The 20,938-nt window shown below is 42.5% G+C and overlaps 1 protein-coding gene across 1 annotated transcript; it reads left to right on the forward strand.

Moving 5' to 3' along the window:
• Positions 1-14,667: 14,667 nt before the first annotated feature.
• LOC103282722 (kelch-like protein 2) lies at positions 14,668-20,637 on the forward strand. Its single transcript, XM_062965971.1, has 5 exons — positions 14,668-14,782; positions 16,413-16,505; positions 16,605-16,683; positions 16,853-17,080; positions 18,932-20,637. Exons 2-5 carry the CDS (start codon positions 16,439-16,441, stop codon positions 20,364-20,366), a joined length of 1,809 nt encoding a protein of 602 aa, XP_062822041.1. The 5' UTR covers positions 14,668-14,782; positions 16,413-16,438; the 3' UTR covers positions 20,367-20,637.
• Positions 20,638-20,938: the final 301 nt, after the last annotated feature.

Here is a 20,938-nt window from a genome sequence, read left to right on the forward strand (position 1 = left end):
CTCACGGAAAAAAGCAAACAAATTGCTCCGGGAATATTGTCTTGTCTCAAACATGGAAGCAGACCGAAGCGCCGACGATGGAAGAAGGGATCGGGAAAATCGCAAAACTAACGTGGATTTCCAGCGGAAGATTGCGTTGTTGTTGTTTTTCCCGTACCATGCAAAATCTAACAATGTGTGGTTATTGTTATTTATAATTAGTGGGGTTATTTAGTTGGATCTTTAATCGTGGAATACTTAATTTTCCTATTTCCTCCTTCTCTTCCTCATCTTCTCACTCCTTCCTCCCTTCCTTCTACTTCCTTCCTCCTTCCTCCTTCTCCCTCCTTCTACTTCCTTCCTCCTTCCTCCTTCCTTCTCCCTCCTTCCTTCTTCCTTCTACTTCCTCCTTCTCCTTCCTTCCATCTACTTCCTTCCTTCCTTCTCCCTCCTTCCTTCTTCCTTCTACTTCCTTCCTCCTTCTCCTTCCTTCCTTCCTTCCTTCCTTCCTTCCTTCCTTCCTTCCTTCCTTCCTTCCTTCCTTCCTTCCTTCTCCTTCCATCCTTCCTTCTACTTCCTTCTCCTTCCTTCCTTCCTTCTCCTTCCTTCTCCTTCCTTCCTTCCTTCCTCTTCCTTCCTTCCTTCCTTCCTTCCTTCCTTCCTTCCTTCCTTCCTTCTCCTTCCATCCTTCCTTCTACTTCCTTCTCCTTCCTTCCTTCCTTCTCCTTCCTTCTCCTTCCTTCCTTCCTTCCTTCCTCTTCCTTCCTTCCTTCCTTCCTTCCTTCCTTCTCCTTCCATCCTTCCTTCTACTTCCTTCTCCTTCCTTCCTTCCTTCTCCTTCCTTCTCCTTCCTTCCTTCCTTCCTTCCTCTTCCTTCCTTCCTTCCTTCCTTCCTTCCTTCCTTCCTTCCTTCTCCTTCCATCCTTCCTTCTACTTCCTTCTCCTTCCTTCCTTCCTTCCTTCCTTCCTTCCTTCCTTCCTTCCTTCCTCTTCCTTCTCCCTTCTACTCCCTTCCTTACTTCCATCTTCCTTCCTCCTCCTTCTATCAGAATTGTGAATTAGATTATTAGTATTTTAAAAATCAATAAATAATTTGAAGCAAAAAAAAACGTTGCAAGCTCTTCTCATGGGTGGTCATGGAAAGCTCAGAAGAAAAACAATACAATTCCTTGAGTAGTTCTGTGTGTGTTTCTGTGCAATCCGTTCCATAATTCTGCTAATGGGTTCCTCAATGTTGCCTGGTTACACAGACTAGGAGAAAAAATGATCTATTGGGATCTATTGACCTTCTCCGTGGCCTTTGTTCTCCTGTCGAGGTTCTACAGAGTTGTAGGATCCATTTGCGTGACACAGATCGAGCCCCATGACTATCATTTGGCGAAATACTACGTACTTATACCCACAAAACCCATATTTCGCTTCCCATTGACTGTGGGGAGATGGTCCTCCAGGCAACTCTATGGACGTTGTCATCGGGTTGCGTTGGTGTCATAGTAAGGTCCACCAGTAGACCTCTATGGTGGGCCAAAAGTTAGGTCATGGTTGCTCACTCATCCCAGAGCACACCTCGAGGTGCAAGTATTACTATTCTATATACCTTACTATAAGTCACTAAGAAAATTACTCCCAACTATCTTACAAGTCCTATCTAGTTGTCCAAATGGGACGTGACTTCTGCTATTTGGAGTCCAAAAAACCCCATATTTCCCCATTTAGAACCAAATAAAGGGATATTATTGACCGTTGGGTCCGTAGGTACTATAGTAGTATCAAAGTACATGCCTTCAAGTTGCTTGTTGACGTAGGACAACTCCATGAACTTCCCGAGGATCTTCTCAGGCAAGGAATACTCGGAGATGGTTTTGCCCAGTCCTTCTGAAATCAAGACTCAATTAGGTTCATTGTTGGTCTATCATCCAAGGCTGACTCGGATCTAATGCTTTTAGGACATCAAGGTTCCACCTAAACAAACATCTCAGGGTTCCTTAGGAGGAGACCGGGACACGGAACGTTGTCTGAGATCTAGATCCTCTTGTACGTGCAGATACACCTTTCGACAAATTATATTTTGTGCCAGTTGTGGGGAAACTCAAGTGTTCGCCCTCATCCTTGCTCTTTGTGGCAGCCAAGATCTCCTTATCTCAAAATGTTCTCCTAGCCTGCCCAAATAGACAACCCAATGAAGCGTATTCGTTGTCCTTGTTGAGTGCCTTCAAGTTGTTTCCAAGCTATGTTGACTCTACGGTGAACCTCTCACATAGTTTTCTCGGCAAGATTCATCCAGAAGAGGTTGTCTATCATATTATCCAAAATGACCCCATGGCTGACACGTCTGTCTCCAGAGTCATAGTCCAATGCTCAAGCCATGGTGGGTCTCCATGACACATGTCACTTTGTCTGACGATTTTCTCGTCCTCTATTTCTCCAGATTGCGTGACACGCTGGTTTAGCGTGGATAATCCATCTGGAGTCGGGGACATCGAACTCGTTTTGAACATCATGGATAAGTTTCCTGAGGAATCCTGCTTCGATCCGATAGAAATGGAGATCCAGACTCTGGACGGGATCCCGGCCTCTGAAACTGGACAAATGTTTGTTGTGTGAGTTTTCGAATCTCTGGGGGAGATTTTACCATAGTCCGAGTTCAAATTTCCAGATTGTATATTAGGGCTGTGCGAAAATCCAGATGTGGGTCGTAAGTCATATTCTGGTACTCTTGAGTTCAAAATTCCAGATTGTATATTAGGGTTGTGCAAAAATCTGAACACTGGTCGTAAATCATATTCTGGTACTCCGAGTTCAAAATTCCAGATTGTATATTAGGGTTGTGCGAAAATCTTGACACTGGTCGTAAGTCGTAAGAGTTTAGTTAGATCCATACTTTAAAATTCCCTAAAAATCAGTAGATGTGAGAATCTTTCTGAAACTTGGGGGGAAGGATGGCCTGTTATGTTGTGTCATTTGTAGAGAAATTGTACAAGCTTATGTAGTTTTTCAAATATTGTTCATAAATATTTCAAAAATATCCTTAAAATGAGCGGATGGACGAAACATTCTGAAACTTGGGGGATTTAGCGTGGTAAATGTGTGCTATGATTGTAGCAAGTTTCAACCCAATCGCCTTAAAATTGAGCCTCCTTAGTGTCCCCATTGACATGAATGTGTGAATAACATTACGAAAAACTACCGACTTTTTCAGAACTCGTAATAGATATGACACAGAATCAAAACGGGGGTCGTACAAACTTCGTTGAGACAAACGAAGCAAGTGTTTTTGGAGTCGTGCACATCCCTATTGTATACCCTCTTATTATGACTCCCGGGTGCTGTTTATAATGATACGTCGTGCCTCGATTGCACAAATCGCACACCATGTTCTATATAGATATTCCAAAATACGAACACAAAAGACTCCGTACCGAGTCGGACCATTGGTTTTGAATCTGACCTTGAACGTATCTAGCATTGCGTGAGGAAACTCCATCGCTTCATCCTTCATAATGAAGTCTATTGTATTTGTTTTCTGAACAGGAACAATGTCAGCATCGGCATCGTCTGCATCAACAGCTTGCAGAGGAAAGGAGAGCAATGCTTGGACTACCAGGTGCGATTCACCTGCCCGCCATACTTCTGCTCTGGTAAGACTCCCTACCTGTGCTAGACCTTTCCTCCACTTCTCCGTTGCTCCCTTCCATTCCAACACAACGTTTGGAACACAAATCAAACCATGGCATCTCTTCAAACTCTATGATTCTATGATTCCGTGATCCTGTGATTCTTTGATTCCATGTTTCTGTGATTCCGTGATTCTTCGATTCTGTGATTCCATGTTCCCGTAATTCTATGATACTGTGATTCCTTGATTCTGTGACTCTTTGATTCCGTGATTCTGCAATTCTCTGATTCTGTGATTCTTTGATTCCATGATACTGTGATTCCTTGCTTCTGTGACTCTTTGATTCTGTGATTCTGCAATCCTCTGATTCTGTGTTTCTTTGATTTCATGATTCTGTGATTCTATGATACTGTGATTCCATGTTCCCGTAATTCTATGATACTGTGATTCCTTGATTCTGTGACTCTTTGATTCCGTGATTCTGCAATCCTCTCTGTGTTTCTTTGATTTCATGATTCTGTGATTCTATGATACTGTGATTCTGTGATTCCGTGTTCCCGTGACTCTATGATACTGTGATTCCTTGATTCTGTGACTCTTTGATTCCGTGATTCTGCAATTCTCTGATTCTGTGATTCTTTGATTTTGTGATTCCGTGACTCTTTGATTCCGTGTTTCTCCAATTCTATAGTCTGATTCTCTGACAATTCCGTGACTCCGTGACTCTTTGATTCCGTGATTTTGCAATTCTATACTTTGATTCTGTGATTCTTTGATTCCATAATTCCGTGATTCTTTGATTCTGTAATTCTGTGATTCTATGATACTATATTTTGATTCTGTAATTTGACAGTTCTACGATTCATATGATTCCATTTTTCTTTGAATCCATGATTCCTGGATTATATGATTCCATGTTTGTGATCCCGTGATTCCATGACTCTTTGATTCTATGATTTTAAAATTCCACGATTCTATAATCGTATGAATTTCGCTGTGCTTTCTTTACCCAAGGCTACAATTGCACCCTCGTCTTAATAACATTGCTTTTTCTTCCATACAGGTGAAAAAGTCCATACCACGCCTGTACCAGAATGTGGAGGACCTTCTACTTCTACTCCCACCCCAGATCTAATCCAAAGTACCACAGAGATCCCAGTGAAAGGTATATATGGATGTCACATAAATCTGTGTTGAGTGTCATATATATATATATTGTCCTTTACCATGTGTCTCACATGGTGTACATTCTGTATTCCATCAAACACGGGTTCTTTTTCTGCAGGTCAAGAAGAGCCAACCACTCCAGGACCAGTGGTGGTTACACGTCCTGCTCCAACCTGCGCCCCGGAACAAACTACTTTGGAACAAACTACTGCGCAAACTACTTCGCAAGGTCTGCAACCATACCCAGGGTCACCAGGCTAAATGGTCCCTCCTCGCAAATCGTTACATTGAATATGAACTTAGTAAGAACTTCAACAACCATAACTCCATAGGCTCTGCGCTTTTGTGAAGGTTAGGAGGCACATGAAAGGAGAAAGCCCATGAATCAAAAAGAGAGACAACTACTCTCTTGAAATCTCTAGGGTCTCCAAGGTAAGTCTATGGTCAACGTTGACCATAAAATTCCACTGGAGGACATATTGATCACTAGAGAAGTGTTTTCTATAGGTATATGCTAGACCTATCCCACATAGTAGACCTATCTCATATACTAGATCTATCCTACAATCTAGATCTATCCCACATATTCGACCTATCCCATATACTAGATGATCTCATAAAACCATAGGTAAGCAAAGAGACCTCCAAAGACCATAGGTAAGGAAAGGGACCCTCAAAGTCCATCTAGATGATCTCATAAGGCCATAGCTAAGCAAAGAGACCTTCAAAGACAATCTAGATGATCTCATAGGACCATAGGTAAGGAAAGAGACCTCCAAAGGTCATCTAGATGGTCTCATAAGGCCATAGCTAAGCAAAGAGACCTTCAAAGACAATCTAGATGATCTCATAGGACCATAGGTAAGGAAAGAGACCTCCAAAGGTCATCTAGATGATCTCATAAGACCATAGGTAAGCAAAGAAACCTCCAAAGGCCATCAGACCAATCCCATATACTAGATCTATCCCATATACTAGATCTATCCCATGTACTAGACCCATCTAATATACTAGACCTATCCCATGTACTATACTTATCCCACACCCTAGACCTATCCCACATACTGTACCTACACATGAGCTCAGCAGTGAGATAAATAGTATGGAGTAGAGGTATCTCAAGTTCCCCCAGATGACTCTCCAAGAGATGTCCCTAGGAATCTCTAGGTCCTCAACTGATAGACCAAGGGTTTCCTCAAGAAGTCACCCTAAGGACCTAGAGGTTCCTCAGGAGAACATCAGAACCCAATCTACGAGTCATAACATTGTGTCTTAGGGAGGTCAATGGAGGGCTCCCTAAGACACAAGCGACCCACTCCACAGGGACTCTCAACCTTGGGTCAACCTAGGATCGTGATGAAACTCATCTGTTCCTTCAAAGGAACAGGAAAGTCTAGGAGAATCTCATGGTTATCTCCCTCTTCGTTTGGCAGAAGTTCCCGCCGTTTGCAAGACCCGCTGGTTCAACCAGGACAACCCTGAGGGTGACGGGGACCACGAACTCCTAGCTGACCTCCGACGGGTGTACCCCCGAGACATTTGCTCCGAACCCATTGAGATCGAGGCACAGACAGTAGACGGGATCCCGGCTGCCGAGACGGGTCAAAGCTTCATTGTGTGAGCATTGAGCACTTACACTTGGGCTTCTAGGTGGGATACTTCTCCAAGACTGGAGTCTAATGCGTTGGGTCCATTCCTCGAACAGAAACGATGCCATTTTCGGCTTTTCCTGCATCAACAACAACCAGGGGAAACAACAACGCTGCTTTGACTATCGGGTACGGTTCAGCTGCCCACCATCATTCTGCTCTGGTGAGTATCCATTCCTGTGTCCAGCCCTATCCATATACTAGACCTTTCCCATCTACTAGACCTGTCGCACATAGATCTATCCCACATACTAGACCGATTCCATATACTACTGATGCTATATACTAGATGGTCTCCTAATATTATAGATAAGGGAAGGGAACCCCAAAGGGCATCTAGACTGTCTCATAGGACCATAGATGAAGAAAGGAAGGGTGGAAATGTATTGGAAGTCAGAGTCTCACAGTTACTCCTCCTTCAGCATCCAAGTCTTTCTCAACAGGAGGTGAAGTTCAGACCACACCTGGACTTACAACCCCTCCACTTGAAATTACAACGGTTCCATCTGGACCTACAACTGCTCCACTTGAATCAACAACTGCTCCACTTCTGACACCAATCCCAACCTTGCAAGAAGTCCAGACCACACCAAGCAAACCCGTGACAGGTATGCCTTGTCAAAACTGGCAGCCATCTGATGATGCTGAATGGCTACTACAGAGAAGATGTTGCTCCTAGAGTCACTCTAGAGGCCCTAGAGATTCCCGGAGAGAACGTATTAATCAAATCTACCGAAGATAAGAGTAACAGACATGTCTTCTCCTCTTGGCAGAAGCTCCCGTCGTTTGCAAGACGCGCTGGTTCAACCAGGACAGTCCCACCGGCAGCGGGGACCACGAACTCCTTGCCGATCTCCTGAAGGATCACCCACAAGAGGTTTGCCGTGAACCGAGTGAGATCGAGGTCCAGACCGTGGACGGGATCCCGGCCGCAGAGACCGGGCAGAAGTTCATCGTGTGAGCATCCAGGGCTTTCACGTGTGAAACGTAGTGCTTGGGTTTCTTGGTGGGACTTTGTGTTATTACCTTCATACCAAATTGAGTTTTGCTGGATTAGTATCTTTCTTATTATGGCTTTCCCAGCCTCCCAGACCACGTTATCCTCTATATTATCTTTAGTGTTTTCTTTGGTAGCATTTTGTTTCCGTTCCAATTTTATCCCTGTGTGTTTTTAGTCTCAAAATATAGTCATTAGGCATGTCCGATTGATGAAAAAAATGTTTCAATTCTCGTTTCTAAAGTAGGGGGCGCTGGCGTTTCGAAATAGAAAGTATTTCCGATTTTTTCACCCAAAAATGTCGGATATTTCTGAAAATTCGTAATGATTCTAAATGTTTCTAAAATGGCGGACGCGCATGCGCAATCACAAAAAACAAAAGGAACCGGGAGGGGGGGGACTTTTACAGGGCTCTCCCGCCCTCATTTCTTGAGCTATCCTCATCAATGCCCTTGCAAGTTGTGCAAAGATACTTTGAAAACTAGAAATTCCCTTGCTATATTTGTAAGCAAGAAGGACACTGGAAATCAATGGTGTCTCTGGCTATGTAATCCCACAAGCCTCAACCCAATGCCTTCCATTAGAAATGGACCAGTGACCACCACACCAAGCAATGCCCTGGCAAGGAGTGCATGAGCTAAGCTCCCATTCAAGGTAGGTTGCAGAAACAAAAAAAAAATTAAAAAATATATATTTAAAAATACGTTAAAAAATGGGGGGGGGGAATAACAAAACATTAAGAGACAATTAGAGAATGGGCCAACAATGGTTCGAATTACATTGCTGGTTACGCCGTGAGACAATGTCTCAGAATGCGTATCAAAAAGCGAGAACAATCCGAAATAATTCCGATATATGATTCAAAACGATTTTTTGGACATGTCTAATAGTTATTCCTTCACCACGCCCTCCTACCTCTTAGTTTCAATAGAATTGGATTATGGTCAGAAAATACCCTTGCTAAGATTTCTACCTTCTCTGTTCTACAAATAATGTCTTTTGTGCCAAATATCACGTCAATTCTAGTGGGAGTAGTACGTAAATCCTCTCCCAGGGAGTCTTCTTATACATTTGGTTCCTTCTCTCTGAACAGAAACGACGTTTTCCTCGGCTTTTTGTGCATGAACAATCACCAGGGGAAATCGCAAAACTGCCACGATTACCGGGTTCGATACACCTGTCCGTCATCCTTCTGTTCTGGTGAGTGTCCATTCCTGTCCTTCTAAGACATGCAACGGGCGGGTCATTAGAATAAACATGGACCCCAAAATTATGCTATTGGGGAATGTTAGATATAAAAAAATATAAAAATAAAGAAGTGCTATTTAATTACCGCAGCAAGGATGACCGTAGCCAAGTCTTGGAGAAATAAAGAAATGCCGGAAATGAAATGCTGGATTAATAAGATCCTAGAAATAATGAATATGGACAAATTGACGTATCTGCTAGCGAACAATCAAGGCCGTCCAAGAAAACAAACCAAGTCTTGGAGAAATAAAGAAATTCCGGAAACGAAATACTGGCTTAATAAGATCCTAGAAATAATGAATATGAATATCTACTAGTGAACAATCAAGGTCGTCCAAGAAAACAAACGGAATGGGAAATGATTAAAAAAATACTTAAAGGAGGAAAAAAATGAAGATTTTAATCTAAGAAAATCAGATTATGTACAAAACCTCGTAATAGGAGAAAAGGAATGATCTGGGTTATCAGGACGAATTCAAGAACTTAGGAAAGGGGGAAAAGATGAGACCCAAAGTTTATTTTATATTATTTATAATAATATTTATATTATACATTTTTTTTGCTTTTTTGGTTTATTCAATTTTTACGCCTCTCGTCTTCTCTTTTAAAAATTTTCTTCCACTTTTAATTCTTTTTTCGTCCCTTTTTTTCTCAATTCTGTAATTTATTTTATTGTATGTTTTTGTCTGTGTTTATGTTGAAAGGAACACTAATAAAAATGTATTTATGGAAAATTAGATGTTGGTGTCCAATTGTCCACTAGAAGCAAAACCGTAATAGTCTCAGTAGATGCAAAAGAAGAGGTGGAAAAATATCGGAGGTGAGAACTTCACGGTTCCTCCTCCTTCTGTGTCCAACTCAACGTTTTTCTTGACAGGTGAGACCACACCTGGACCCATCACGGTCCCACCTCCAACCTCTACTTTGGGAGAAGTCCAGACCAGTACACGTAGTCCAGTGAAAGGTATGTCTTGTGATGGTTCAGTTGGGATCATTTCCATGACTCTCTTTTCTTTATGGCCCGAATCAGAGAGGAGATCGTCAGATAGGTTTATTTGGCCAAATCATCCTGCTGGGTGGAGCAGTGAAAGAAAAGTGTCTCACCAAAAAATATCGGAGGTCAGAGCTTCATGGTTCTTCCTCCTTCTGCGTCCAACTCAACATTTTTCTTGACAGGTGAGACCACACCTGGACCCATCACGGTCCCAACTCCAACCCCGACCCCAACTCTTGAAGTCCAGACCAGTCCAGTGAAAGGTATGTCTTGTGGTGGTTCTACTGAGGACCGTTGCCCATTTATTATTTATTTATTTAATTTATTTAATACATTTATATCCCGCCCTTCTCACCCCGAAGGGGACTCAGAGCGGCTTACAAATTAAATTTACATACAATATTATATTATTAGCATAGCACAATACTGGTAATAAATTACTATATCAATATATTGTAATATTATTAGTAATATTACATTTAATTTATAATATATCAATATATTGTAATATTATTAGTAATATTACATTTAATATATAATTAATATTATTATATTGTATTATTAGTATTATTTTGTATTACAAAATAATATTAATATTATATGCATATACAATATATTATATAATCTATATATATAAAAGAGTGATGGAATCCTGGCGCCGAGCAAAACAACAAAACGAAACACCCCCCAATCTCGAAATTTTACAACACAATCCATCATCCACACCTCGAGGTTGAAACCACAAAATATCACGTCACAAACCTCCACAGGGCCTAAAAACCCCCAAAAAACAGAGCTATTCAGTGCAATTCCAATGGGCCACAGCAACGCGTGGCAGGACATAGCTAGTTTAATATATAATATATAGTTAATATTATTATATTGTATTATTAGTATTATATTGTATTACAAAATAATATTAATATTATATGCATATACAATATATTATAATCTATATATATAAAAGAGTGATGGCATCACGGCGACCCACAAAACAACAAAACTACAGGCCCCCCAACCTCGAAATTTGACAACACAACCCATCACCCACGCCTCTAGGTTGATACAACAAAAAGAAAAGAAAAATAAAGTCCTAATTAGAGAGAGAGGAATAATTGCTTTTATCCAATTGCTGCCAGTTAGAAGGCTAAGCTCCTCCAACTTGGTCTCCTAGCAACCCAATAAAAAATAATAAAAAAACACTAAAAAAATAATTAAAAACACTAAAAAATTAATACAATAAAATACTATAATAACAGAAAATAACTAAAAATAATACAAGAAAATAATAAAATATAATAAATAAAAAGACAACTTACAATAAAATTAATAAAAAAAAATACAAATAACGTCAAATAAAAATTACACAACAATTTTTAACCAATACCACCACCACTTTGCCACAGCAACGCGTGGCCGGGCACAGCTAGTCTATATATATAAAAGGATAATGGCGTCGCTCCACCAGGCAAAACAACAAAACTAAAGGCCCCCCAACCTAGAAAATTGACAATACAACCCCTCATCCATGTCTCTACATTCTTACACTCAACAAAGGATCCCGCCCCCCAAAACAGGGAAACACCCACTCTTTGAAGGTCCAAACCCATTCGGTACTCATCACTCTCTCATCTCAAAACACAAAATAAAGAGCAACACTCTGAAAACAAAGGAATTCCATCCAGGAAACAATCAGGGCCACCTAACACCTCCCAACAAAGGATTCCCTCCCTCTAAGACATGGAACCACCTAAAAAAAGCCACAGCAACGCGTGGCCGGGCACAGCTAGTATTATATATTATTGTAAATTATATTGTATATATGTATACATACAATGACTCAGATGGATCCAATTTGGTGTATGCGACACACTCTTGGCCCATCAGAGGTCCATCCCAAGTTGGAAACGACTTGAAGGCACCCAACAAGGACCATGAATGGTGCCTCCACGGCTTATCCTTCTCACTTTTGGGAGATTGGAAGTTCTTGGCACAAGGATAGCCCATCCCTGCGTCCAACAACGATGGCCATCTTTTATTTTTCCTTATAGGGAAGAATACACGCGGAGGAGTAACCGTGGGAAGTCCACCCGTTGAAACCCCACCAGGTAAAAAGTCAACGGGAGACGGAAGTTCCCATGGTTTTCATTTTGTTGGTTTCATGTATGTGTTTCACGGTAGTAGTAGTACTAGTAGCACGCCATGTCTCTTCTTGCCTTCCTTGTTCTAAGTCTGCAAGACCAAGTGGATCAACCGGGACAATCCCACCGCGACCGGGGACTACGAGCTGACCTACTACATCCGGAAGGAATACCCCAACGCCATTTGCCTGAAGCCCATTGCCATCGAAGTCCAGACGACAAATGGGATCCCAGCTGGCCAAACTGGACAGAGATTCGCCCAGTGAGTTCCCAAGTCGGGTTTTCGAATTTCATTGGTTCCTACAGAGAACGTAGAGTTCTTCCTTACCTTGTTGTTCTACACCAATCCCATAGACTAGACCGACCTCACATACTATACTTATTCTATATACTAGCCCTATCTCAAATACTAGACCTATCCCACATATTAGACCTATCCCACACACTAGACCTATACCATATACTATACTTATCATATTTACTAGACCTATCCCACACACTAGACCTATACCATATACTAGACTTATCCCATATGTTAGACCTATCTCATATACTAGACCTATCCTATATACTAGACTTATCCCATATACTAGACTTATCCCATATGTTAGACCTATCTCACATACTAGACCTATCCCATATACTAGACCTATCCCACACACTATGCCTATACCATATACTAACCATATTTACTAGACCTATCCCACATACTAGACCTATCCCTTATACTGGATGGATCCCATATACGTGACCTATTCCATATACTAGACTGATACCATATGCAAGCCTTATCCTATATACTAGACCTATCCTATATACTATACTTATCCCATATACTAGACTTATCCCATATGTTAGACCTATCTCACATACTAGACCTATCCCACACACTAGACCTATCCCATATATGTGACCTATTCCATATACTAGACCAAAATCATATACATATCCTATATACTAGACCTATCCTATATACTATACTTATCCCATATACTAGATCTATCCCACATCCTAGACCTATCCCATATACTACTTATGCTATATAATAGACCGATCCCATATACCATACTTATCCCATATATTTATTTATTATTATTTACTAATTTATATACCACTTTTCTCCCCCGAGGAGACCTATCGCACATACTATAGCCATAGCCGGTCCAAGGTAATTTTCAAGTGTAGGCGAACAGAAATTTTGCCCCCCCCCCCCGCCAAAAAAAACCAATCACTGAATATACATGAGATAAATAAATAGTCTAGAGTAGAATCTTCTGATCTTCAAACCATTGGCTTCTTTATCCTTGAAGCCAGACCATGGGTTGACGTCTTCCACGGTTGAAGTCTTCTTCTCTCCTCCCACAGGAACGATGCGGCCAATGGCTTCGCTTGCGTCAATGCCGACCAGGGCAAAGGCGTCTTCTGTTACGACTACAAAGTGCGATTCGTTTGCCCGGCCTCCTTCTGCTCAGGTGAGTGTTGAGAACGTTATTCTGGGATTGCACCTCGCGGATACCGAGCTCCCGTGATGTAGCCCAACCTCCATATCCGCGCTCCGTTGAGCCACGTCTCTTCTCTTTCCCGAAGGAGGCCAAAAAGATCCGAGTGGCTGACCCGTTCGCAGAGAATAATCCAAGTCTACGGATAAACAACGATCTCGTCCTCGGAAGATGGAAAGATATACATTTTTTCTTCCTTTGTCGCTGCTGCCTGCTTGTGAACCATAACAGAAAATGCAATAAAGTTTGAAATGCACCGAAGAACTCTGCTCTGTGTGTGTGTTTTGGAAACACTGGGGTGTCTGTGGTAGAGGAAAATCTAGGATGGAATTGTCCCATATGAAAGCCTTCCCTTGGGTGGTGGGTGGGATGGTGTTCGTCGAGGACACTGGACATGTTCACGGTGCTCTCTATAACTGGGATGTCTGTGGTGGAGGAAATACATGAAATCTGGGATGGAATTGTCCCATATGAAAGCCTTCCCTTGGGTGGGGGTGGGATGGTGTTCGTCGAGGACACTGGACATGTTCACGGTGCTCTCTATAACTGGGATGTCTGTGGTGGAGGAAATACATGAAATCTGGGATGGAATTGTCCCATATGAAAGCCTTCCCTTGGGTGGGGGTGGGATGGTGTTCGTCGAGGACACTGGACATGTTCACGGTGCTCTCTATAACTGGGATGTCTGTGGTGGAGGAAATAAATGAAATCTGGGATGGAATTGTCCCATATGAAAGCCTTCCCTTGGGTGGGGGTGGGATGGTGTTCGTCGAGGACACTGGACATGTTCACGGTGCTCTCTATAACTGGGATGTCTGTGGTGGAGGAAATACATGAAATCTGGGATGGAATTGTCCCATATGAAAGCCTTCCCTTGGGTGGGGGTGGGATGGTGTTCGTCGAGGACACTGGACATGTTCACGGTGCTCTCTATAACTGGGATGTCTGTGGTGGAGGAAATACATGAAATCTGGGATGGAATTGTCCCATATGAAACACTGGACATGTTCACGGCGCTCTCTATAACTGGGATAAATAAATGCTATAGATCTACTCCGAGGATTCCACTTCTCCAGTGGTGGTCCTCCATGAAACATCTCCGCTCGGTCAATGGGCCAATGCCCAGCAAGATCCCAGGATTGGTCCTCCTCCAGTGGTGGTCCTCCATGAAACATCTCCGCTCGGTCAATGGGCCAATGCCCAGCAAGATCCCAGGATTGGTCCTCCTCCAGTGGTGGTCCTCCATGAAACATCTCCGCTCGGTCAATGGGCCAATGCCCAGCAAGATCCCAGGATTGGTCCTCCTCCAGTCACTGGGATGCCTTGCCAGGGAGTTGAGGCCAAGACACTGGGGTGAGGTCACAATGGCCCAATTGAGGGAGGCCAGGCAGGGTCTCCGGGCTGGGAAGAAGCCCCCCAAGATGGGACAGGGCTTCCTGGCTGGAGGAGGTCCTCGTGGGCCAGGACTACGGGCCGGATCAGCATTACTTCGGTAAGTCCCTTAGTCCAAGTTTCAGCCTCAAACAGGAAGTCACCTTGACATGGAATTGGGCTGATCGACTACGTTTCTTAGTAGCGGGTGAATTAATATGTAGAGGATACGGACATCCGATATCCGCGTTAGGACGTGGGCAAAGCCTTGTATCCATGGGACTCGCTGCACTTCGGGTGGGAACACGTTGCACATTTACTTGGAGGACGGGCCGCGAGATTTGGCCGCTGTCCCGATCTTGAGACCATTTAAATCCATTCATAATTATTTAAATATATTTATTTATTACTATTTATTTATATTTATATATTTATATACATTTACTTTATATTGGCTATTATTTAAATATATTTATTTATTACTATTTATTTATATTTATATATTTATATACATTTAATTTAGCTACTATTTAAATATATTTATTTATTACTATTTATTTATATTTATATATTTATATATTTTTTATTCTCACCCCGAAAGCGACTCAGGGCAGATCGCAATGCACATAGATATATTTATTTATATTTATTTATATTTATATATTTATATACATTTAATTTAGCTACTATTTAAATATATTTATTTATTACTATTTATTTATATTTATATATTTATATATTTTTATATTTTTTATTCTCACCCCGAAAGCGACTCAGGGCAGATCGCAATGCACATAGATATATTTATTTATATTTATTTATATTTATATATTTATATACATTTAATTTAGCTATTATTTAAATATATTTATTTATTACTATTTGTTTGTATTTATATATTTATATACATTTAATTTATATTAGCTATTATTTAAATTTATTTATTTTTATTTATTATATTTATATATTTATATACATTTAATTTATATTAGCTATTATTTAAATTTATTTATTTATTACTATTTATTTATATTTATATTTATATATATATATATATATATATATATATATATATATATATATCCCGCCCTTCTTTCTCACCCCGAAAGCGACTCAGGGCAGATCGCAATGCACATAGAGATATATTTATTTATTACTATTTATTTATATTTATATATTTATATACATTTAATTTATATTAGCTACTATTTAAATATATTTATTTATTACTATTTATTTATATTTATATATTTATATACATTTAATTTATATTAGCTACTATTTAAATATATTTATTTATTACTATTTATTTATATTTATATATTTATATATATTTTTATATATTATATCAGGGTGGATCGCAATGCACATAAACATGGCAAACATTCAACGCCGTTATTAGACATACGACATACATAGACGGACACGGAGGCAATTTAACATTTCCCAGCTTCCCGAGGGTATGCTCGATTCCGGCCACAGGGGGAGCTCCCGCTTCACCGTCCACTTGTGACACCCGAGCCCTTGGTGGTAGTACTTCCTCATTCTTTGGCACGCTCCTGGAAGTTTTTATGGTGTCGTAAATTAGTTAAATTAGCCTACGTGCATACAGCGGTACGTAAATTTCCTACTCGACAGATGCAACTGCCTTTCGAGCTGCTTAGGTCATCAGCGAGCTAGGCTATTAAATGGTCAGGAGCTCAATCCGACCCGGACTTTGATCTCAGTAGTGATTCTCCTGTCTTCTCCAGGGTTCGCCTTTTGCCTCTCGGCCATCATGAGCTCCAGCCACAGGAAGGGCCAGCCGGTGATGCTCAAGCCCAGGCCTCTTGGCCTGAAAGAAGGTGGGCTTCCAAGGAAACCCCATAATTGTATACGAGGAGATACGAGGAGATGCCTCCCAAAATCCCACCGACTGTTTCCCGCATCTCTTTTGGCTTTAGGTCTAGCAGAAATGTACCAGGAAGGGCTGCTCTGTGACGTCTTCCTCGTCGCGGACGGACAGAGGTTCCCTTGCCACAGGTAGGACGTGGCGGTTGTTTCTTCCTTGCTTACAACACTAGGTTGAAAAAAAAAAAGTTCTGTTCCTGGTCGGAAATCGTTGTTTCTGTTTAATTGCATGCCTCTTACTTTGAAAGTCGTTGTTCTGCTCCAGAAACTTTGTCAGTTTTGTGGCTTTTCTCACCTGCAGAGCCCTGCTGGCGGCCATCAGCCCCTACTTTCAGGATATTTTCATCAACAGCTGGAAAGAGTCGGACGGGAAAGAGGTCCTGCTTCAGGACGTGACGCCGCCCGTCGTCCAGAACATCCTGAAATACATCTACACGGAAGAATTGGTACTCACGCCTGAGCTGGCCCCATTCCTGTTCGCGGGAGCCAGCAAGCTGCAGATTCCCCCCATGCAGAACCTCTGCTGCAGGTAAGACTTCCGTGGCATTCGTTCGGTGGAGTTGCATAAAGCAGAGTCGCTAAAGGGATTAATCACTCGGAAATTCTCCGTGCAGCGGAAGCATGCTGGGCCCATAACCCTTGTGACTGTAATATGCTCAACTTGCTTCTTATCATCCAATTAACTGACTTTAGACAGTTGTTTCAGCTTCTACCAGTGGCACTTATCTTTATTTACATTCACTTGCAATAACACTGACTCATTAGCATAGTCAGGATGCAAGAAGAGACAGGACAATGGTGTCTGCTGTATTTGTTTCAGCTTCTACAAGCGGCACTTATCTTTATTTACATTCACTTGCAATAACACTGACTCATTAGCATAGTCAGGATGCAAGAAGAGACAGGACAATGGTGTCTGCTGTATTTGTTTCAGCTTCTACCAGCGGCACTTATCTTTATTTACATTCACTTGCAATAACACTGACTCATTAGCATAGTCAGGATGCAAGAAGAGACAGGACAATGGTGTCTGCTGTATTTGTTTCAGCTTCTACAAGCGGCACTTATCTTTATTTACATTCATTTGCAATAACACTGACTCATTAGCATAGTCAGGATGCAAGAAGAGACAGGACAATGGTGTCTGCTGTATTTATATTTTATTTCATTGTGTCTTATTAATATGCTGTTTTATGTGTTTTATTCTGTTTTGTCCTGTGTTAGCCGCCCTGAATCCCTACCAGATAGAAAAATAAAGTTATCATTGTTAACGCAGTAATGCTATGTAGTAATCACTGTATTTACGAATTTAGCACCAAAATATCATGATGTATTGAAAACATTGACTACGAAAATGTGTTGGATAATCCAGAACGTTGGATAACCGAGTGTTGGATAGGTGAGACTCTACTGTAATAATGAATAGAGTAAAATAAATACAATAATAATAATAATAGTGAGATCAGAGTGAAATAATAAATGTATTAATAATAATAATAAAAATAGAATAAAATAAATGTAATAGTAGCAACAATAATAGAGAAAAATAATAAATGTAATAATACCAATAATAATAGAGAAACATAATAAATGTACCATATATTCTCAAGTATAAGCTGACCGAAATATAAGCTAACCAGGACCCTCACCCGAGTATAAGCCAAGGGGGGCTTTTTCAGTCTTAAAAAAAGGGCTGAAAAACTAGGCGAATGGATAAGCGAATGTTGGATAAGTGAGACTCTACTGTATTTTATTTTCCATACCACCAGACTACACCACGGCAACGTGTGGCTGGGCACAGCTAGTCTATAATAATAATGGCAAAAATTTTAATAATAATATAATGATGATGATGATGTCTGTTTTCATTGTTGTTTTTATTGTTATTTTAAAGCTAATTGTATTGTTTTAATCTATTTCTGTAAACTGTTCCGAGCCAAACTGGGAGTAGTGGTATACAAATCTAATAAATAAATAAATATTGAAACACTAAAATGTACGGTAGATTCCTGCCCTGGCAAGAGCTTGAATCACATAGCTTAGATAGAAGACTCTGGAGATAAACTTGGACCCAAGCTAGCTAGCTTGTCCAGAGGCGGTTCAACTGCCAGGCCAACTAGGCAGTTGCCATCTTGTTGGGGTGCCATCGAGGCAACTCCTGTCTCCACAAGGTATTGAACTGCTTTTTCTGTTGATTTGTTGTAAAACATGATGAGCTTTTATTTTTCAGTGATTGGTTTGGGGGGGGGGGGGGGAGAACGCCAAAATTCTGTTCGCCTACACTTGAAAATTACCCAGGGCCGGCTCTGCTTGTGGCTTCATATCGGGAGATACGATATCTCAGATAGGGCTCGATACCCATGTCTCTCCTCTCTTCCAGGTTCCTCATCACACACATCTCGGTGCAGAACTGCTTCGAGATGTACTCCTTGGCCCGTGCCCACGAGAACAGCGATTTGCTTCAGGCCACCGTCCAGTTCCTCATCCGCAATTTCAACGAGGTCTTTGAGGAAGAGGGTTTCCTCCAGCTGGAATTCGCCACGCTGGTGGCCATGATCTCCTCCGGCAACTTGGCAGCCACGTCGGAGCTCCAGGTCTACCAGGCCGTGCGGCGGTGGGTGCAGGGGCAACCTCGTGTACGGGGCCCACTGCTCGGCCAACTGATGCAACACGTGCGCTTCCCGCTCCTGAGCCCCACCGAGCAAGAGGAGCTCCAGACGGACTTGGAGGCCCGGAAGGACCTCAAACTGGAGTGGAAACTCCTGGATGGCGAGGAGAGGCTGAGTCAGAGCAAGGGGCTGCGGCGGGGCATGTACAAGCCGTACATCGCTTGCGTTGACACCCAGTTGTGCGAGTTCCAAAGCTTGGAGGCCGACGAGGCGCACATGGCCTGCTACAATGTGTCGGCCGAGCTGTGGGAGAGGCTCCCCGGCCTGCAGTCCTTGACGCACGCTTCCTGCACCTCTGCCGGGGACACAATCTACGTCTCGGGGGGCGTTTACCGCAGCTCTTATTCCTCCGCCGTGCACGAGTTCAGCTCCTTCCGAAGCCAGTGGTGTCCGCTTCCTCCCATGGCCGTGGCGAGAGCGGCGCACGGCTTCCTCTGCCACAACCAGAAGCTGTACGTCCTAGGCGGCTGGCGCAAGTACCACAGCTTCCTCAACTCCACGGAGAGCCTGGACTTGGCCACGGGAAAGTGGACTGCGATTGCGCGACTCCCCTTCCCGCTGAGCCACTCGGCGTCGAGCGTCTTCCGAGACAAGTTGTACCTGCTGGGCGGCGCACGGGACATCACGTCCGGGTGGTTGTTCCACCGCGGGATCCTGATCTACACGATCAGCTCTGACGAGTGGACTCAGGTGCCTCTCTCGACTGGCTTCCTTGCCGCGGGAGCTGTGGCCGGGGACCACGGGATCTACGTGATTGGGGGATACTCGGAGAAGAAGAACTGGGCGGAAGAGAACCAGGTGGAGAACCGCCGCAGCAGCCGCCGGTGTTTCTTCGTCAACGAAGCGGGCCGGGTGAGCCGCAGCTTCGCCATCCCGAAACTTCCCCGCGGGATCGCCAACGCAGGGGTCGTTTACTGCGGCAGAAGGATCTACGTGCTTGGCGGGGAGGATCTGACCCAACGCTACAAGGCCGTTTACCGCTGGGAACCCGGCGAACCTCGCTGGCATCGGGGCGCGAAGGAAATCCCGGTTCCCCGGGAGGGCATGAGCTCGTTCGCATGTGCGCTCCTCTTGCGGCCCAAGCCACGCTTCGCGCAGCTTTTCCAAGTCTCTGCTCTCGTTCCGGTAGCAGCTGCCTCCAAGTAGCTGCTAAAACCATGTGTAAATATATTATAATAAATTTACAAACGGCGGACAACGATCTCTTGTGAGACGGAGCCTGCCAACTTGCGTGTGGCAGCCTTCACAAGCGCCCAACGATTATTGAAATAAGCCGATAAGACTGTGGTCAATATGATACTACGCCGCAATAGCGCTCTACCCAGAAATTGAAACGATCAGATAAGACTGTGTTTAATATCACATTATGATGAAATAGTAGTACTGCGAGCAATGGAAATAAACAGATAAGACTGCGGTTAATGTGATACTACGCTGCCATAGCGCTCTTACCAGCGTTTGAAATGAGAAGCTAGGACCGTGATCAAACTCACACTACACTACAATAGCAATGGAAATAAGACTATGGTCAATATCACACTATGACACAATAGCGCAATTCCCAGCAATTGAGATGATAAAAAATGACTGAAATAGTGCTATGCCAATCAATTGAAATAAGCAGATAAGACTGTTATCAATATCGTACTATTCTGCAACAGCGTTATTCCCACCAACTGAAATAAATAGATAGGTCTGTAATCAATTATCACACTATT

Source organism: Anolis carolinensis, unplaced genomic scaffold (genome assembly GCF_035594765.1).
Source record: "Anolis carolinensis isolate JA03-04 unplaced genomic scaffold, rAnoCar3.1.pri scaffold_15, whole genome shotgun sequence".
In the NCBI taxonomy this organism is placed as follows: Eukaryota; Metazoa; Chordata; class Lepidosauria; order Squamata; family Dactyloidae; genus Anolis; species Anolis carolinensis.

Excerpts from the sequence above, each read along its gene's own strand:
- LOC103282722 (XM_062965971.1), top strand. The coding sequence starts at position 16,439 with ATGAGCTCCAGCCACAGGAAGGGCCAGCCGGTGATGCTCAAGCCCAGG. Across the intron at positions 16,506-16,604 it reads GCCTCTTGGCCTGAAAGAAG|GTCTAGCAGAAATGTACCAG; the intron begins GTGGGCTTCCAA and ends TTTTGGCTTTAG. Across the intron at positions 17,081-18,931 it reads ATGCAGAACCTCTGCTGCAG|GTTCCTCATCACACACATCT; the intron begins GTAAGACTTCCG and ends CCTCTCTTCCAG.